This window comes from Mustela erminea, chromosome 6, assembly GCF_009829155.1.
Source record: "Mustela erminea isolate mMusErm1 chromosome 6, mMusErm1.Pri, whole genome shotgun sequence".
Classification (NCBI taxonomy): Eukaryota; Metazoa; Chordata; class Mammalia; order Carnivora; family Mustelidae; genus Mustela; species Mustela erminea.
Genome location: NC_045619.1, coordinates 125,463,489 through 125,483,610, shown reverse-complemented (window position 1 = coordinate 125,483,610; position 20,122 = coordinate 125,463,489). Strand labels below are relative to the sequence as shown.

Here is a 20,122-nt window from a genome sequence, read left to right as displayed (position 1 = left end):
ATCTGAAAATAGACTTTGGAATCAGGCATACTTGGTCTTGAATCCGGGCTCTGTCATGTACTAATAGATATCTCTTGTTTTTGTCAGTCCATTATTTTTCTTTAGGTTAATTCTTCCCTACTCCATGTGATCTTGGGAAGACCTTCAACCATAGTATCCCAACAGCCCTGACCACAAGAGTGGATGTGTTAACAAAAAAAGACTAATCCTAAATGGACATATCTCGCAATCACCAAACATCCTCAATTCCAACAGTTTTCACTTCAATTCTCTCTTCTTCAATATGCCTATACTAACATCTTGTGCCAAAAATCAGGAAGGGTCTAATATCATACTTGCAATCTAACAAGTTAGCCTGTCAGTTTCATGGATGCTTGAAGATGACACAAGACTCCTGGGTTGTACACAAAGGGCTTTATCACTCACAGCAATAGCAGTAGCCAGAATGCCAGGTTTCTGGCTCCCCAATTCCATGGGCTTCCCTAAACCCTAATTCTGACAGGATGACTTGAAAGAGCCAACTGATGCTTACACACATAGTGGGTTGCGTTACAGGAGAGGAACTATGGGCTTAGGGAACCTAATTCTGAACACTAAGCAGGCCTGCTATCAATTATCCCAGAAAAAGATACAATCTCTGTATTTTCCATGGCTGTAAGCAAATCTGCCCTCTGCTCTTTAAGATGTTGTGTCCTTTCCCAAGGCTGTTCATTACATAAACAACTTTGAAAAGATAATCTGAACAAAGCCTCTATTCACAAGATGTGTGTAAATATGACAGACCCATAAGATTTGTCTTGCCACAGCTGATGTCAGAAGAGTCCAGTAAAATACTGAACTACTATGATCTACACTTTATCCACACCTTGCGAATGAGTCACACACTTACTTGTTCTTGGACATCACTCAGTCAGTCTTCCAAGCCCCTGCTCCAACATTTTGTCCAAATCTATGTGACCCTGTTCCCCAGTTTCACTGGACACCCATTATCGAACCTTGGATCTCATGACCCACTACTTTAAACACATGTGAAAAGAACGAACTTGTTTCCTTTTCCTTATCTTTATGTCCACTCTACCTCGCAATATCTCCCGTAGGATTCTATCCATACCTATCTTCCCTGCTTCATTATCCAGATGAACAAGTTATTCACCTAAATGCCTCTCTCTTTCTTCCTCCTGCAATAGGAGAGGACACAGTACTCTTCTTATTGTCCACTACTACATCTTAGTATCATATATCCCTCCAGTTATTGCCCTACTTCTCCCCTCTTCCTGACATTCAAGATTTCTTAAAAGGATTAAATATTCTCTCATGATTTACATTTCCTCATACCAACTTTATTCATTTACTGACATCAATTGGTTTCTCCTCTGACCATTACACTGAGACTCCTTCTCAACAACTTCTTTAGAACTGAATCCAAAGAACATATATTATGCCTTATATTAGTTGATCTTTCATATGCAATCTAATTGCTGAGCACTAACTTTCTTGAAATACTCACTTCTGGATTCCAAAATCACTTCTCCAGGTATGGTCTCTTCTAACTTTCCTCCTTTATCTATGGGCTACTTCTGATTTCCTCTGCAGAATCTTCCCTTCCCCATTACTGATGAAGAAAGTGAGAAAGGGAGAGAAGCTCTAATTTACAGAGTGCCAATTAATGGCTATAGAATGAATTATGGAAAATCACCTTTTGTCAAACACTATTTCAGATAGAATCATCAATGGATGCTGTTTGAAAATTTAATGGAAAACAGGGTATCTACTCAATTCTAAGGGTGTAGTAGCCAGCCTCCAAGGGTTACCCATTAAGTAGCCTAGGAAGTATCCAAGGAAACTGAACAGGTTGCTCTATGTAACCAATAGAATACGGCAAAAATGAGTGTCTTAAAAGTGGTTAAAATGGCAAATGATATTCTTTATGTTTTACCACCAAAAAAATGTTTTTAGGGGCACCTGGGTGGCTCAGAGGGTTAAGCCTCTGCTTTCAGCTCGGGTCATGGTCTCAGGGTCCTGGGATCAAGCCCCGCACCAGGTTCTCTGCTTGGAGGGGAGTCTGCTTCCCCCTCTCTCTCTGCCTGCCTCTCTGCCTACTTGTGATCTCTCTCTCTGTCAAATAATAAAAATCTTTTTTTAAAAATGTTTTTAAAAATAGGCATTCAACATGGAGAAAAAAATTATGTGTAACTTCGGGGCTAAATCACAAAAAAGCTGCAGTTTCCACCCTGCTATCTTAGATCACTCACCCTGGGGAAAGCTAGGTACCATGTCCTAAGGAGGCTTAGGTAGCCCCATGAACATCCATGCAGCCAGAAAATGAGGTTCTTGCTCTGCCAGCAAAAACATGCTAGCCACATGACAAAGCATCCTAGAAGCATATCCTCCAGCTTCAATCAAGCCTTCAAATGACTGTATTCCTGCCACAATTTTGACTATAATCCAATGATAGAAGTTGAGCTAGAAACACCCTAAGTCCAAATTCCAGACTCACAGAAACTGAGACAATAAATGTTTATTATAATTAAGCCACTAAATTTTAGGGAAATCTGCAGCACTGATTCTGACTTTGTTATAAGGAATGGGACACTACCATAACAAAAAAACCTAAACTGTGAAAGTTGCATGGAATGAAGCAATGGACAAAAGCTAGAAGGACTTTCAGGAGATCGTGAGTGGAAAAACCTGATGAATACTAAAGAGATGTTAACAGAAAATTTATGGCCTTCCAAGGAGGCTGCTATCCAGAGCATAAAAGCAAGTGAGAGAAATTTAATTGAAAATTAGAGGAAAAGGAGTCCCTGTTATATAGAAGCTGGAAGTTAAGCAACATTGTTGCCTATGGTAACACAGAAAACAGAAAGTATATTTAATGAATTGGATGATTTAACTAAGGTAAATTTTTAGGTAGTATGTTGAAAGTATAATCTAATTTTTTACTTTAAAAAAATACAGGAGTATAAACGAAATTAGGAAAGGCTACTCGCTGGTTCTGAAAATTAATACACTCTATAAAAAGCAAATAGTATAAAAGCAAGGGATGGTTTCCAGACAAAGACAAAACCTAGGCCACTCAGAAAATCATTCCAAAAAGTGAAAACAAGGGTGGGATGTAAAATCCATGATTAAGATGAAGGCAGGGGTGTCTGGGTGGCTCAGTCAGTTGAGCATCTGACTCTTGACTTTGGCTCAGGTCATGATCTCAGGGTCCTAGGATCCAGCTCCACGTTGGGTTCCACACTCAGGGAGAGTCAGCTTGAGATCCCTTCCCTCTGCTCCTGCCCCCACCCACACATGTGCATATGCTCTGTCAAGTAAATAAATGACTTTTAAAAAAAAAAAAAAAGGTCAAGCCAATGCCTCCAAGAACCTAAAACAAGGCTTCAGAGATGTCAAGGTCATGAAAGACAAAGAATAAGGAAATATTCCACAATGAACAGACTGAAAACTGAAGAGACATGAAAACTAAATGCAGTGATCCTGAACTGAATTCTGGACCAGAGAAAAGTTTCCCTCTTCAGTACAGAGGATATTAGTGGGTGAAATTTGAATAGGACCTGCAGATTACCTAACAGCCTTGTGAAAAATGTTAATTTACTAATTTTGATCACTGTACTGTAATCAAGTAGGAAATTCCATTTTTTACTAAAACTACACATTAAAATAGTGCACTCAGGCTAAAGGGGTATTCAGTTTCTAATTTCTGTAATAATTCAGAAAAAGATTATATAGAGAGTAAGAAAGTGGGACAACAAAGAGGGGAGGGGAAAAGGACAAGCTTAAAATGTCAACATTTTGAAAATTTGGTGAGTGGTATAGAGAAATAATGTGTAGTATTTGTCTACTTCTCTCAAGTCTAAATTATTGCAAAGTTAAAAAATTTTACTCTCTCTGGCTGGCTGCCCAATATCTCAGAATGAAGAATCAAACTGGCATCACTTATAAAATTCCCCAGGAACTGGCTCCCTCTTAACGAAGTAGTCTCCTGTCACTCTTTAGCCCCACCAAACACACACCCCAGGCATTCTAAACTGAGAGCCCTGCACTCTCTTAATTCTTTGCACATGTAGTGAAGCTTAAAGCTTAACCTGAGTGGAAGATTTCCAAAAGGAGAAAGCACACAAAAAAGGGAAGGAGATGACAGGTAACTCTCAATGCTGAAAAGTTTTAAAACGATACATAAAGAAGTAACGACAACTCTGAAATGAGAGTTTTATTCCTCTGAGGGCCACAAAGAGTAGCCCGGTTCTTTTTTTTTTTTTTTTTTTTTTTTTTTTTTTTTTTTAAAGATTTTATTTTCTTATTTGACAGAGAGAGGACAAGCAGGGGGAGCAGCAGACAGAGAGAGGAAGTGGGCTCCTCACTAAGCAGGGAGCCTGATGTGGGACTCCGTCCCAGGACCCTGGGATCATGACCTGAGTTGAAGGCAGATGCTTAGCTTAGCCAACTGGGCCACCCAGGCACCCCAGCCCAGTTCTCTCCAAAGAGATAAGTAATCTTAAAGGAAAGGAAGCCCAGTCAATCCTTGAAGTTCAGAAAACACTAAGTGAACACAGGCTAACAGTTTTTATGTTGACAACACCTTTTTTATCTATTGCCAGTTAATAATAACAGAAGAAAATCAAAAGTAAATAAGAGGGATGATGAACACATCAAGAGATAAATCCCTCTAGCTATAGTAGGGGACAGTTTTCTGGCAAACCTACTTGGAAATGAATGCATTTCCACATAATACTGTTACTAATGGCGACTTTGCTGTAAACTATTAGAAATAGAGTGCTATACTTTTTTTTTAAAGATTTTATTTATTTATTTGACAGAGAGAAATCACAAGTAGTCGGAGAGGCAGGCAGAGAGAGAGAGAGGGAAGCAGGCTCCCTGCTGAGCAGAGAGCCCAATGCGGAACTCGATCCCAGGACCCTGAGATCATGACCTGAGCCGAAGGCAGCGGCCTAACCCACTGAGCCACCCAGGCGCCCCTAGTGCTATACTTTTAATACATCATGGATTAGTTAACATTAATGAGTGGGGAGAGGATGTGTCTGAGAATCAACTGAACTGGTACAAGATTATCTCAATATAATAAATAACCACTGATTTCTAAATAAAGACCTACAAATTAGCCTCCAGAAAAAAATCCTTTCTAAAGCTGGGAATATCCCAACATAACCACATACACATGTCTGATACATCTCTGCATTTCCTAACCCTGGTCAACATCTCACTCTGTGGCAATGCTTCTGTAATACAAAACTATTAGGCTTAAAAGAAAATTCTATTTTACAAGGCACATTAATCATCTTAGAAGATGTTCTTTTAAAAAAAAAAAAAGATTTTTATTTATTTATTTGACAGAGACAGAGAGATCACAAGTAGGCAGAGAGGCAGGCAGAGAGAGAGGAAGGAAAGCAGGCTCCCTGTTGAGCAGAGAGATGGATGCCAGGCTCATTCCCAGGGCCCTGAGATCATGACCTGAGCTGAAGGCAGAGGCTTAACCCACTGAGCCACACAGGCGCCCTAGAAGATATTCTTCTTAAACAATACCTGATGATACAAACTATTTAATGAATGAATTAAACCCCTCCTCTACATAGCTTCAACTCATTTCAAACATGTACTTTTTTGGAAACTGTCCTTTATTCAAAGTCATATCTCACTATTGAATCTTCCACTCTCGGGGAACCTGGGTGGCTCAGTGGGTTTAGCATCTGCCTTTGGTTCAGGTCATGATCTCAGGGTCCTGGGATTGAGCCTGGCATCAGCATTGGGCTCTCTGCTCAGCAGGGAGCCTGCTTCCCCCTCTTTCTCTGCCTGCCTCTCTGCCTATTTGTGATCTCTCTCTATCAAATAAATAAAATAAATAAATAAATAAATACATCTCTTAAAAAGAAAAAAAAACTTCCACTCTCCTTGCTGGGATTTCACAGGTAGTATCTAACCAGTATTAATATATCTTGGGTCACAGAGAAATTCTCTGAAAAGCAAAAACTATGTATTTTTTAATTTTCTCATAGTTACATAAAAAGCTAACTTATAATCATTGATTTCATTTTAAAATAAGTGATTTGGATAGCACAATATTTAGTATAAAATATTCTTTTCTTTTCTTTTAAAAAGATTTTATTTATTTGAGAGAGAGAGAGAGAGAGAGATAGAGAGAATGAGAGAGAAAGCACGAAAAGGGGGAGGGTCAGAGGGAGAAGCAGATTCTCCACTGAGCAGGGAGCCCAACGTGGGACTCGAGGACTCCAAGATCATGACCTGAGCCAAAGGCAGTCGCTTAGCCAACTGAGCCACCCACATGTCCCAGTATGAAATATTCTTTATCACCACTTACATACAACACAAGATTACTTTAAAATGTTTTAAAATATGTGCCAGTATGAAGGAGATAAAAAATTTCAGAGGGAGAGTGACTTCAACATATTTTATGAACAATACCACCAAAATTTAGCTCGCAATATACAGTATTTTAAAATACTAAAACATGAATGGATTATGAGTGTTATCGTCGATGTAACATTTTATAATATAATAAGCGTATCTGAGACAAACCTACCAGATATTAAAATCTTAAAAGAAGTAGAGGGATGGGGAGTAAGACAGTCTATCAAACCCAATCTTTTCAGATATATTATCACTTACTTAACATCATACCATAATAAAAAAGTTCCTTCCCAAACATTCCCAAGGCAATCAAACAAGTCTAACAACAATAAATTTATACTAATGTTTACCTCACAGCCTTTATAAATGATCAGAAAAACTTACAAAATAAAATGTACGAATGGATTTTAAATTTGACAACAAAATCAATTATACTAAACTTATATATGCCAAAGGTAAAATGCAAGTAGTATTTATATACTAATGAAAATACCAACTGCTAAAATTTATAGCTAAACAGGTCTGACTAAACACAATGCTTTTATCTAGGACTCAACAACCGCAAGTAAGACTAAAATGAAAAATCTCATTCCTCAAGAAAAAAAAAAATAAATAAATCTAATAGTACTGTATTTATTAAACACCATACTACATTTAATAATTGTGGTATACTTTAATATATTTATATATTAACACATATTTAGTAACTATTAAAAATATCATGATGGGATATATTAAGATAAATACAATCGTACCATGAACACTTCTTTAAACAAGATAATCCTCTCAAAATGACTGAAGAGAATTATCATCAATAAGACTTTCTCCTCACAATGTATAATGAGTCCTACCTGTATCCCTCGTTTGTGGATTCAAAGGGTTACATAAAATCTCACGGTGCTTCTTAGTAAAACTGCTAATTAAACCCAATCTGCCATTTCCCCTTCAGCAATCCAAACAACAATAGACAGCAAGATAGAACCCTATAATCGTCACTATCACAAAACCACCTCATTAAAGAAGATGAACATGTATACTTGCTGCCTACAACTTACAAAACATACATATAAACCTAATCAATGCTCTAAAGGTGATGATAAAGTTATAATTATTATTTCGCTCACAAATGGAAATTTAATTTCAAAATTAAAAATTTAAGCTTCTAAAACGTTTACCTTGAAAAAAGGCATAGAAATTCAAACCAAATCTATTCCCAAATCCCAAGTACTTATAAACATGAAAATGTTCCAAACTATTTTATACCAACTGTTTAAGGGTAATGTTATTTTCTAATTAAAGAGGTCTTTTTTTATGCTCACTTTGTTAAAAACAATTCAGAGTAGTATCCTTTTCCTATGCTGACAATTATGTCTTATGAATGATATTATAATACTCATTATTAGTTCACTAAAAATTACTCATATCCTTAAAATAAATAAAAATGTAAGCAGAAAACAGGTAAGTCAGAAGAAGACAGATTAGTATCAGGCAAGCTTTTAGTGCTTTATTAAAAGAAAAAATATTCTCAAACAAATGGTATGACATTTGGCCATTAAAAAAAACCAAAAAAACAAACCATTATTATTACCAACACTGCAGGGGAAAACAGTCAAGAATATACAGAATTTCAAAACTGTTCCATTATAGTGAAAAAGCAGATGAGATTTTTACTTACATGTGAAATATCAGTTAATATTATATAGACACAAATTATTATTGCTGAAGTCACCTGAAGATTTCATAAGATGACCACAGCAACACATGCAAGAAATCTCTCTCATGCTTTCAATTTCTATTCCAAATTTTCAGTGGAAATAGGTTCTGCCATACAAACATATTGGCATTATTTTAAACCTATTTTTTTACTTTATACTTTCAAATTAGTAGAAAAATTTTCAGTATTTCAACATCTCCATCCATCTATCAAGAACTTAATTTTATCTAAAAAAGGAAAAAAAATCTATTAAGTAGATGTGCTACATATATAGCAACAACAAATCCACTTACTTTTTTCTCTTTCTCATGATGTTTATCCTGAGAGTGAGAGGAAGAATCACTTAAACTTTGATCATATGACCTATTAGATCCCCGTTTGCTCTTTTTCTAAAAAAGAAAATATATATACATACATGTATATGTATATAAAAAATTTTAAATAATCTTTTTGTTAGGCTTAACCTATTCAAGTGTGTAGTATTTAAAAATGTCTACTGAAGTTAAAAAAAAATTCTATTTTGAACTATATAATCCAATTTAGAAATCATCCATATGTATTATCTATTACATTCATTATAAAAGAAAATCTAAACCTAAATTTAACATGAATGCCATATATTTGTACATTTATTAAAATGTCTGAAAACAGACTATAATTTCAAATAAGCAATAGCCATGTCACTTTATCACAAAACCACCTCTTAAAGAAATCAACTATAAATTTCAATGTCTTCTTAAAAAAGAAAAGGAGTTTCAACCAAAACAGAGAATGCCATACTGAGGAAGGATGCCAAGACTAAAGAAAAGAAAATTATTTGAAGAGTTATTTTTTGCCATACTAGGAAAAGCAAGCAGCCTTTTAATCTCATATTTTCAGTATTAAGGCACAGTTTGCTAAAAACTTGTCTCTGCAGTTCATTAAGAAAAAAATTAAAGGAAATATCAGCATTAGACCCATGCACTTTTCAAAGCATTACTGAAAGTATTGCACATTCTATTTAAAATACTTATATAATTCCATAATAAAGTATGCCAGTGAGAGTTATTTGAAGTGTTTAAAACTTAGTGGTATCATAATCAGTTTAAATTAAATAGAAATGACTATGAAAGGTATTCAAAGTCCATGCAAATGTAGAGGTTATACAATCTTACTAAATTATTAAAGACTCTTCCTCTCTAGCAAATGGGTACCAACGTGTCAATAACTAGCAGTGAGAAAATCCTATCTGCACAAACTCAAAATCCATCTTCATTATTTCTAGATTTTTTCTATATCATCTTCCATTTAGAAAATTAACATTCTGATATGCTTTTCACATCTAGGAAGCAAAATTTTCAATTTTACTTTCTCAAAATTTCTATTAGAACACTTCAATATTCTTTGTCAGCCCTTAAAATAAATCAAAGTCTTCAATATCAAACAATATATTTAGAAAATCTTAAGTATTTTAATATGTATGAACCAAAACAGTCATGAGCTGATTTCATGAGAAAGGGGCTCCTAATGATACTGTTTCTTTAAAAGAAAGGAAGAAAAAATAGCCCCACTCACAAAGGAAAGGTAATAAGGGGGGAAAAAACCAAAACACTAAAGAAAAACAAAGAACACTTAAACTTTCAGTGTACACATCTAATTGTTATCATTAAAAACTAAAAACATAGACACTTAGGACATTAAATATTGATCCTTCAAAGGAACATGGACACAACATATGTAACAGCTAATCAAATTTTACCAACTCAATCATTCATGCAATTATGTAACAGTCAAGACTGGCAAAATCTGAAATATTCCCAAAGTTGTATTTAAATACATTATTCTCAAGATAGTCAACTAAGAAGTTACAAAACAGCTTTTAGTTTTACTCTCTCCTAGTAAATAAAAATGAAAGGAAAGAAATAACTAGCAAAAAATGAGAAACGAGTGATAGAAAAATCACAAAATATATAATCCAGTATCAAAAAAATGAAACTAATGAAACAGTGTTAGACTACAGAGTCCTTTACATGTGCTGCTTCTACTAAATGTACCCTAACATTTACTATTAATAGAAATTATTTTACAATATTCACCTTTATAAACGCACCTAAACAAAGCAAAATCTTTAAAAATTACTCAATCTTTTAATTTCCAGCAAAGAACATGCCAACCCCATGCAAAAATCAAGAGAAAGGGAATAGCTATTACACTTTTTTTATAAAACAAAGTCAAATCTATTGTAAAACTATGCATTATCATTTTAAATTCAAGATAAATTCTTACCAGCTTACTAAAATGGTATTTACAGTAGCCACAGTATTGGACATTATCCGCACCATTCCCTTCTTCTTCACAAAGTAGTCCTGCAAACTGAGCACTGAAAATAAAAACCAAAAAAACAAATAAAATACAAACAATACACATACTGAACTTCAAACTACAGTATATATAAAATTAAAATCCCCTCCAAGCACGTAAGATTTGTAATTAAACCTTACACATCTTCTAAGAGAAAAGGAGAAAATGAACTTGTGTACTTGTGACCAAGTACATTCCACCTCAACCTTTGATTGATATTTTCTACATTTACATTTGTAGTTTATAATAAACTTTTTATCCATCCATCTCTAACAAGGATCAAGACTTATACAAGTTTTATGTCACCAAACAGACATTAAATTGCTTTAAGACACCCCCCAACCCCCTAATTAACACTTCATTTTGCTTTTTCCTTCTGTATCATAGGTACAACAGTAAGGCCAGGCCTCTAAAGGGCTGAAATGACTTGTGATGGGATAAGCCCACAGATGTAGATTACATTCTAAGGAAAATGCTTCCAGTCACAGAACCATACAGCAGACAACAAAAACATGTGTTTTCTAGTCAAAAACAATGGAAGACAGTGAATCAAAACCTAAAGTTGTGATAGTCATTTAAAAAAAAAAAAAAGGCACAAAGCACTAAAGTTTATGACCATCTTCTTGTCAATTTGTCATCAGTATCAACTGCCAATGTTATTTAACATTTCAAAATTACAACAGTATTAGTATATATCTCTACCCAAAAAAGAACTTTCAAGATCTTTAAAAATTAAGTTCATTATTAACAGAATTTATGAAACCAAAACTCTTTTCTGCTCCCCAAAAGTAATCTAAAATGGACTTCTTAAATCCATATACTAAAAGCTCAGCAAATAAAGCAAGTGCCTATACTGGCTGCTAGATACAGACTATTTCTTAAAAGTAACAAGTACATGGATTATTCCCAGACTCTAATTTTGAACTGTTGCTTATTACGCTGAATATTTTATTTTAGGATTATCTTTGCTCTTGAAATTTTATGCCAAGAAAAGTATCTAAGTAACTTTTTAGGAAGTAGCCACTAATATACTGTGAATACGATGGTGACTGCCTTTTCCCCTCTTAAACACAAAATGAAAAAACACAGTCATTCACTAAATATTTAATATTAATATTTCAGGCATTACAGTAAGTTTACCTATATCAGCTCATTTAGTCCTAACAATAAATCAAAGGGTAGGTAACCAACAACAATACTTTAAAATAAAATGAAACTAAATAAAACATGAGAACCAGAGTCTGCCTATTCAAAATTAACTCTGGTAAATTCAATTACTAGAATCATCGTTATTATATCTAAACATAGAAACTATCTCAATAGAATTTACTGTAAATATCTGGATACCTTAACCTTTAACTTACAACGTATTCTCTTGTACAAAGTACAAGAATTTCAGTTCTGCACAATGACAGAAACATACTTACCATGTCACATGGAAAGCCTGTCGACATCCGTGTTTATTACAGGTCATGCAAGCACCAGTGGCTGCTTTGCTTTCTCTTCCTTGTTCATCACAAATGTAGCAAGTCTTAGTATAGAGAAAATAAACAAAATCAAGCAAAAACCTTAAAGTGCTTTATAGATATGAATTTTACAATCATCTTCAGAAATCAAGATTGGGTTTACTATCTAATCTGCTTTACTTCAAAATATGAATTCATTTTTTCTGACAGTAATCTAAGTTTTACACATATAAAAACATAAACAAGGACATGGAGAGAGACCCAGTAGGGTCTCACAAAGGCTCAGTCTTCCTCAGGCTCAAACACCATACATGAAAGGAAGAATCTTCACAGGCAATGAGGTCAGGGGCCAGGACACAGCCTACAACACCTTGGTCTTAAAACTTCCTCACCAATATTCAAATGATTTCTGTAACGAGGGTGTGAAAAGAGGTTTGTCTTTCGTTTCTGCTGGAAGAAAGCATACCTAAGAGAGGTTAACAGAGGGAGTTGGGACCTAAGAGATGAAGGATGGTCCTAAGCGACCCAACAAAATTTAGGCCATTTCAACCGTTCACAAGAATCCCACATGTGCTGTCATTCAGCCTGCCAACCTGACATACTGAACCTTAGAGAAAGACATTTTTTTTTTTTTTGGAGAAAGACACTTGAGCTAAGGAGGTCAAAGATGTCTCTGGAGGAATTGGCCAATGAACACTCCCAGAAACATTGACTGACATCTGGTCCTTTTCCTAGGTGAAAATAGATGATAAAATTATCAGCTGACTAGAAGTTGAGTATACAAAAATAAAGGTCTACATAAAATCAGGTGATACACTTCTAAAATGAAACCAACTTCTTTCTGCACACTAATGAGGTATAATCCAGCCAACTTCAATAGGACCACATGTATTTTTAAACCTAGAGAGGTTCCCCCTACTATGCACTGTGGTGCCAAATACCACTCAACAATATTTACAAGAACACAGTTCTCAAAAAAAAGCCTTGTATCAAGTCAGGTAAATTAATTAGAACTCCTTTGTTGAAAAACAAGGACTCAGAGTGAACTAAATTACAAAAATTATTTTATACCTCTAACAAGCAAAATCCCAAGTTACAACAAAACCAACCCAGATACACTGAATAAGAGCATCCCTACCCATTCAAATTACACAAAGAAAAGTACCAAACAATTATAATGGAAGAATGTAACATACATTTTTTAAACCACATATGATCAAGAATATTAAAAAAAGAAAAGGCAGAGGAGACTGAAACAATAACATTTTATATAACAAAATTTAGGGAAAATATGCAAGGGTCTTTAAAGGATCTCTCAGTAACTTCCAAAGCAGTGAAAAGACACCACCATTTGACCATTCAATAAAACTAAAAATTTTGATGATATTAAAAAGAAAGGGGAAGTAGGACTTCTAGACTTCTGGAATGGCAGAGTGAAGAGCTCCCTCATGGATCCTCTCCCCAGTGAATTAACCACTTCATGGATTGAAAAAAAAAAAAAATCTCTAAAAATTATCCTAAAAACATGCATCAAACAGTAGAAATTTTATTCAATGAATCTACTAAATCTCAGTAAGAACAGTGAGAGTCTGTGGAACTTGAGTTATAATCTGCTCCTATCACACCCCACCACACATACAGCTTCGTGTGATGGAAATTACCCTCTGAATGGATGTGGTTTAAAAAGGCTCCCTCTTCCCCAGCTCTTAGCCTAACGCTATACTTTTACCCTTGGAGAACCAATCTCTAGTGACTCTCAACCTACTTAGTGCTATTAGCTCTCACTCGTAGAATTCCATCCTAACAAATGGCCAAGAATCCTGAGGCCACAGCATCCCTACCTCAGCTTGCTAATACAATGGAAGTCCCAATGGTAGAACAAATGATCTGAGAAAACCAAGGGCTAAAATAATATACCCTTCCCTCCTCCCAGCACCCTGCTGAAGTGCATGTGTCTCTTCAGGAGAAGCAGAGTGTTTCTCCATCCCCAGTTCCAGAGGTTCTCAGAAAGGTGCAAGGAGTGAGCAAAGACCTCAACAGCTCTGTGTGAGGTGACAAACTTTATTTGGAACAGAATTAGGTGTTGACAAGCAACTAAGACAGGACTAGTAGCTCCAAGATACTAGAAGAAACATACATGTATGAGTGTTTCCAGCAGAAACAAGCAAAACCAACCTGACGATTAACAGAGACAATGAGAAGAAGACAACAAATAAGGGGTCTCCCAGGTTCACATTCATCCTTGGGGATTCCAGAAGGCTATGTACACGTACAAATAGGTTGCACCCAACTGGGAAAAATCCAAGTGGGACTTGGGGCGGACTTAAAAGCATTCCCAAAGCCACACACAAATCCATAGCCAATAAGGTTCAAAGGGCTACCAGTCTGAAAATAAAATCATACTCATACATGATGGTCTGAAAGACTGTGTGCATCAGGAACAACTGGAGAGAGAAACTCAGATCTACTTAGAAAATAATCTCTAAATCACACATATTAAATGGCAAAGGGTGAGAATCTATCTAGCTAATGGGGCTTAAGCATAATCTTTGACTAATAAAGTGGTTTATGCTGACCTACGGACAGCCCTAAAAGTCAGGTCTGTTCTGTTTTGTTTTTAAGGTATGTATTTGAGCAACACCACCTCAAACTATACATTCTTGGGAAAACAGACATGAGCAAATTAGCCCAGCCAAATCATTAAATGAGTAAGTGACCAAAGAACAGGACCCACAAGGAAAAGGAATGACCCTTCTCCAGAGTGGCTATATTATCTAAAAAGTTGTTTCAAGAAAAAATTGTAAGACATGCAAAGAAACAGGGCAGTATGACCTATACACAAGAAAAAAAAAAAAAAGAGACATTAGAAATTGCCTTTGAAGAGGGGTCCAGATGTTGGACTTGAAAGACAAAGACTTCAATGAAATGTAAATTTTAGAGTTCGAAATTCCCTAGAGGGGCTCAATAGTAGATTTGAATTGCCAGTAGAAAAAGAATTAAGAAACTTAAAAATAGATCAATAAACTGGCTCAGTTGGGAGAGCATAAGGCTCTTCATCTTAGGATCATGAATTTGAGCCCCACACTGGGTACAGAGATTACTTAAAAAATAAATAAACTTTAGGGGCACCTGGGAGGCTCAGTGAGTTGAGGTCCAACTCTTGATTTCTGCTCAGGTCATGAGCTCAAGGATGTGAGATCAAGCCCCGCCTCGGTCTCTGTGCTGCACATGCAGCCTGCTTAAGACTCTTTCTCTCCCTCTCTCTCTACACCACCCTCCTCTAAAAAAATAAAACAATACAGTTAAAAAAATACATCAATAAAGATTATACAGTACAAAGAAGAGTCATCTTTAGATTACACTACCTATAGCAGAGTCTCCAAAAATATATTGGACACCATTATGTACATATATATATATATATATATATATATATATATATATAATGACAAAACTATGAAGGGAAAAAAAAGGACAGAAGCTGTATCTAAAAGAAATAATGGCTGAAAACTTCCCAAATTTGATGAAAATCTGTATCTAAAAAGCTTGATAAATACTGAGAGAGTCACACTCAAAATGATCAAAGCCAAAAACAAAAAAACAAAACAAAGTCTTGAAAGCAACACAAGGGGTGCCTGGGTGTCAGGGTCCGTTAAACATCCAACTCTTGGTTTCGACTCAGGTTATGATCTCAGGATTGTGAGAACAAGCCCCATGTGCTCCGCATTCAGTGGGGAGTCTGCTTGTCCCCCTGCCCCTCCCCCTGCTCATACTCTCTCTCTCAAATAAAATAAAAATTTTAAAAAATAAAATAGCAGGCATAAATCCAACCATATTAATAATAGCATTTAATGTGATTACACGCAAAAGGAAGAGATTAATAAAGTAGACTTTAAAAAAAAAAAGTTCCATTTACTGTCTACAGAAGGCATGCTTGAGATCTGAAAGTACAAATTAAAGTACAAATAAGGGAGAGCCTGGTGGCAGTCAGTGAAGTGCCTGACTCTTGTTTTTGGCTCCAGCTCTGATCTTAGGGTCATAAGATCAAGCCCCACATCGGGCTTTATGCTCATTGTGGAGTCAGCTTGAGATTCTTTCTCTCTCTGCCCCTCCACTCGTGCTTTCTCTCTAAAATAAATAAATTTCTTTTTAATTATGGAAGTACAAATACCTTAAAAATATAAAAAAGAAATACCATGCAAAGGGCAAACATAAGATGGCATAGAGTAGTTATCATTCTATCAGATTAAAAAAATAGACTCTTGGGGCGCCTGGGTGGCTCAGTGGGTTAAAGCCTCTGCCTTCGGCTCGGGTCATGGTCCCAGGGTCCTGGGATCGAGCCCCGCATTGGGCTCTCTGCTGAGCGGGGAGCCTGCTTCCTCCTCTCTCTCTCTGCCTACTTGTGATTTCTGTCGGTCATCTTAAAAAAAAAAAAAAAAAAAAAAAGACTCTTGAAACAACACATAATTAAAGAAAGGCACCTGAGTGGCACAGTCAATTAAGCATTCAACTCTTGATTTTGGCTGAGGTTGTGATCTCAGGATAATGAGATCATGCCCCACCTCAGGCTCAGCAATGGACATACAGGCCGGCTGCTTAAGAGTCTCTCTCTCCCTATCCTTCTGTCCCTCCCTACCCCCCACTCATGCTGTCTCTCCCAAAACAAAACAGAACAAAACAAAAAGATTATTAAAGATAAAGAGGAATATTTTTTAATTAAAAAAAGGTCAATCCGGAGCGCCTGGGTGGCTCAATGGGTTAAAACCTCTGCCTTCCGCTCAGGTCATGATCTCAGGGTCCTGGGATCCAGCCCGCATCCAGCTCTCTGCTCAGCAGGGAGCTTCCCTTCCTCTCTCTGTCTGCTTCTCTGCCTACTTGTGATCTCTGTCAAATAACTAAATAAAAATCTTTTTAAAAAATAAAAATAAAAAAAATCAATCCATCAGGAAGATAAAACAACTACAACTGTGTGTATACATACATATATACTGAGAGAGAAACAGGAAACAAGAGAGCTCCAAGACACATCAAATCAAAGTAGAAATAAGTAATTTGGTAATTTTTAAATATTAGCTACTAGATCAAGGAGAAAAAGTTGTAAAATAACTGAGGATTATTGAGAAAATGCTCCCAAACAACAAAACTAGATATAGTTTTAATAAAATGTCAAGTATGTGAATAAAGCCATACTCAAGCCAAATTCCTGGCCAGAGTTTTCACTTAGGGAAAATAAAAGTTGTATTTTAACCTAATTTTTTTTTTTTTAACTATAGAAGATATAATTACATCAGTTTTTCATCAATACACTACTCATTTTATGATGATTATACTGGCCATTTCCATTGGCTGGCCAGAGGCTATTCCACTAAAGGCTTCCATGATTTCCATTATATTATTTTTCTTGCCAGACTTAGTTCATTTTCAGCCTAAAGAATCACCTCTTGCAGCTGGGCACCCTGAAGCTGATCTTCTAATTTCTTAACATCTGATTCCACTTCAACCATACTCAACTTCTCATTTGCAATCTATTCTGTATACTTATTACATCTGCATTTTTGGGAATTTGCTCAAGAACAGCAAGAATCTTAGTGTACAATATTCTTAGCCTCTCATGTGGATTTCACAGCCAATTCCACAAGGCTGGTGGTCTTCTTCAGCAAACCCACCATGACAGTGTCGACAGGCGGGGACAGAAAGCCCTCTTAACCTAATTTTTAAGTTAAAGAAACAGGTCTCGTATAAAAAGGATTTAAGGGCCAAATTCCTATCCTATCTAAGAAAGCTGAAAGATTTCTTAGCTGAAATCCCTAAGAACTATATAAGATGTTCCGAATATCCACCAATGATATAGCAAGGATAAAGATGTTCAGATAAAGATGAAATTAGCTAAAATTTTAACACACTGCTAAAGGCTGATTGTGGGCTGTGACAGTGTAGAACCACTGGAACCACTGACAGAGTTCTTACCCATTCACAGGCTCTACTCCATGAACTTTTTAAAGAGGCTCACGGGGAGGACTGACAGCTAGGAGACAAAATCCTCAGAAATAATCTCCCTTGATGGTGCAGGCATGATGAACCAAATCAGGTACTACTGATGGTAAGATATGAAATCCCACCTCCTACCCAAACACTCCTTTCAAAAGCCTTAAGCATTTGGGGATCTGGAAGCAAACCCTGTCATATCCAAGGCATGGGTAAAGACCCACCATGCTTAAGACGACACAGGAAAGAATCTTTATCCTTAAACTTTAAGCGAGGGACAGGAAAAATTCCCAACCCTAAATTCCTACCCCTGTTAACAATGCTATTAGAGGGCGCCTGGGTGGCTCAGTGGGTTAGGCCGCTGCCTTCAGCTCAGGTCATGATCTCAGGGGCCTGGGATCAAGCACCGCATTGGGCTCTCTGCTCGGCGGGGAGCCTGCTTTCCCCTCTCTCTCTGCCTGCCTCTCTGCCTACTTGTGATATGTCTCTCCCTCTCTCTCTCTCTGTCTAATAAATAAATGAAAATCTTTAATAAATAAATAAATATTGGAATCTCAAAAGTTCCACATCTCATCTTCTGAATCATCTAAATCAGGTGAGGGTGAAACTCTGGGTATGGTTGATCCTGAGACAAAATTCATTTTAATTTGTGACCCTGTGAAATAAGAAAAAGTTACCTGCTTCCAAGATACAGGGGTGGGCTATATATAGTATAGACAGTCCCATTTTAAAGGGAGAAGCTGGAAGGAAAAAGGGATTTACTGAAGTAAAGCAGGTTTGTAATTCAATTGGACACATCTGGTCTGTCCTTTAAGCCCACTGGGGTAGCTTGCCCCTCAGTCTTCCTTATATTTGGGTTGAGGGCTGGAGTATTAGGTATTTTGCTTCCACAATGTTTGTGTTCAGCCCCCACAGAGGCTGATTTTTCTCCATGCTCTTCACTTTACAACACTTTTTTTTCCCCCCACAAGTCCTAAGTTTGTTCTGTTCACTGTACAACAGGCCAGTAAGTCAAGAGGCTGATATTTGGGTAGGAAAGAGATTTTATTCTGGAAGCCAGCAAAGAGATGGAGGACTATGTCCCAAAGAACCATCTCCTCAAGCATGAGATTCAAGCTTTTATGTTAGGAAGTGGGGGGGGGGTAAGAAATGAGGGGAAGTTGGGAGTCAAAAGGTGACTGATGTCTGTACACATTCAGGGTAGGTCAAGTAACTTCTTTGTTCTTGGTCAGCTGAACTTTGTGTATAGAAGTCTGGTAATATTGTTCCTGTAAACCTTAAACATAGCCTAGTTATTTCTGTATATACTTCCTTATCTCCTTGAGTGAGGTATATTTCAAGGAAAAAGCAGTTTGGGCAAATTTTAGCTGTAACATGCCTACATGCAGGGCTAAGCAAAAGTTTCTAAGTTTAGGTCACAGTAGCAAGGAAAAAAGCAGCAATATGGAGTCAGACACTGATACTAGAATGAATTAAGACTTTGGAAGATGGTGGGGTGCCTGGGTAGCTCAGTGGGTTAAGCCTTCGGCTCAGGTCATGATCTCAGGGTCCTAGAATCAAGTCCTGGATCAGGCTCTCTGCTCAGCAGGGAGCCTGCTTCCCCCTCTCTCTGCCTGCCTCTCCACCTACTTGTGATCTCTCTCTCTTCTCTCTAATAAATAAATAAATAAACAAATATAAATCTTAAAAAAAAAAAGACTTTGGGAGATGGTAGGATGAAATGAAAGTATTTTGCATGTGGTAAGAACATGAAGGGAGGGTAACAGATTACTATATGCTGGATTATGTCCCCCAAGAAAGGTATGAGAGACCTAATAGCCCCCAATAAGTCAGAATGTGGTCTTACTTGGGAACAGGGTCACTGCAGATGTAATTAGTTAAGATGAGGTCGCATCGGGGTAGGGCAGGCCCCTAACATTCAACATGACTGGTTCTTATAAGAAGAAGATGGCCGCTTGAGGATACAGAAGCAAAGGAGTAACACTGGGGTGAAAAAGCAGAGACTGGGGTGATAAATCCATAAGTAAAGGAATGCCAAGAACTGCTATCCACCACGAGAAGCTGGGAGAGAGGTCTTGAACAGATTCTCTCACACAGTTCTCAGAAGGAACCAATGCCAATACGTAAATTCCAGACTTTCAGTTTCCATAACCATGAGAGAATAAATTTCTATTGTTTTAAGCCACTCAGTTTGGTGTACTTTCTTATGGCAGCTCTAGGAAACCAA

At 36.7% G+C, this 20,122-nt stretch overlaps 1 protein-coding gene and 1 pseudogene across 14 annotated transcripts in view; both read right to left on the bottom strand.

Moving 5' to 3' along the window:
* Positions 1-20,122, bottom strand: part of MLLT10 (MLLT10 histone lysine methyltransferase DOT1L cofactor) — a 236,313-nt gene that overhangs the window by 113,754 nt on the left and 102,437 nt on the right. For 12 of the 14 annotated variants that reach the window (XM_032349580.1, XM_032349576.1, XM_032349581.1 and 9 more), the window contains 3 exons: positions 11,872-11,975; positions 10,370-10,463; positions 8,398-8,493 (listed from right to left, as the gene is read on the bottom strand). The exons of 1 other annotated variant lie outside the window; for it this stretch is intronic. In XM_032349580.1, coding sequence (XP_032205471.1) covers positions 8,398-8,493; positions 10,370-10,463; positions 11,872-11,975 — 294 coding nt within the window. The remainder of the gene's footprint in view (positions 1-8,397; positions 8,494-10,369; positions 10,464-11,871; positions 11,976-20,122) is intronic. One more of the 14 variants, XM_032349583.1, reaches the window with a different exon arrangement.
* On the bottom strand, positions 16,821-18,287 carry LOC116594321 (annotated as a pseudogene).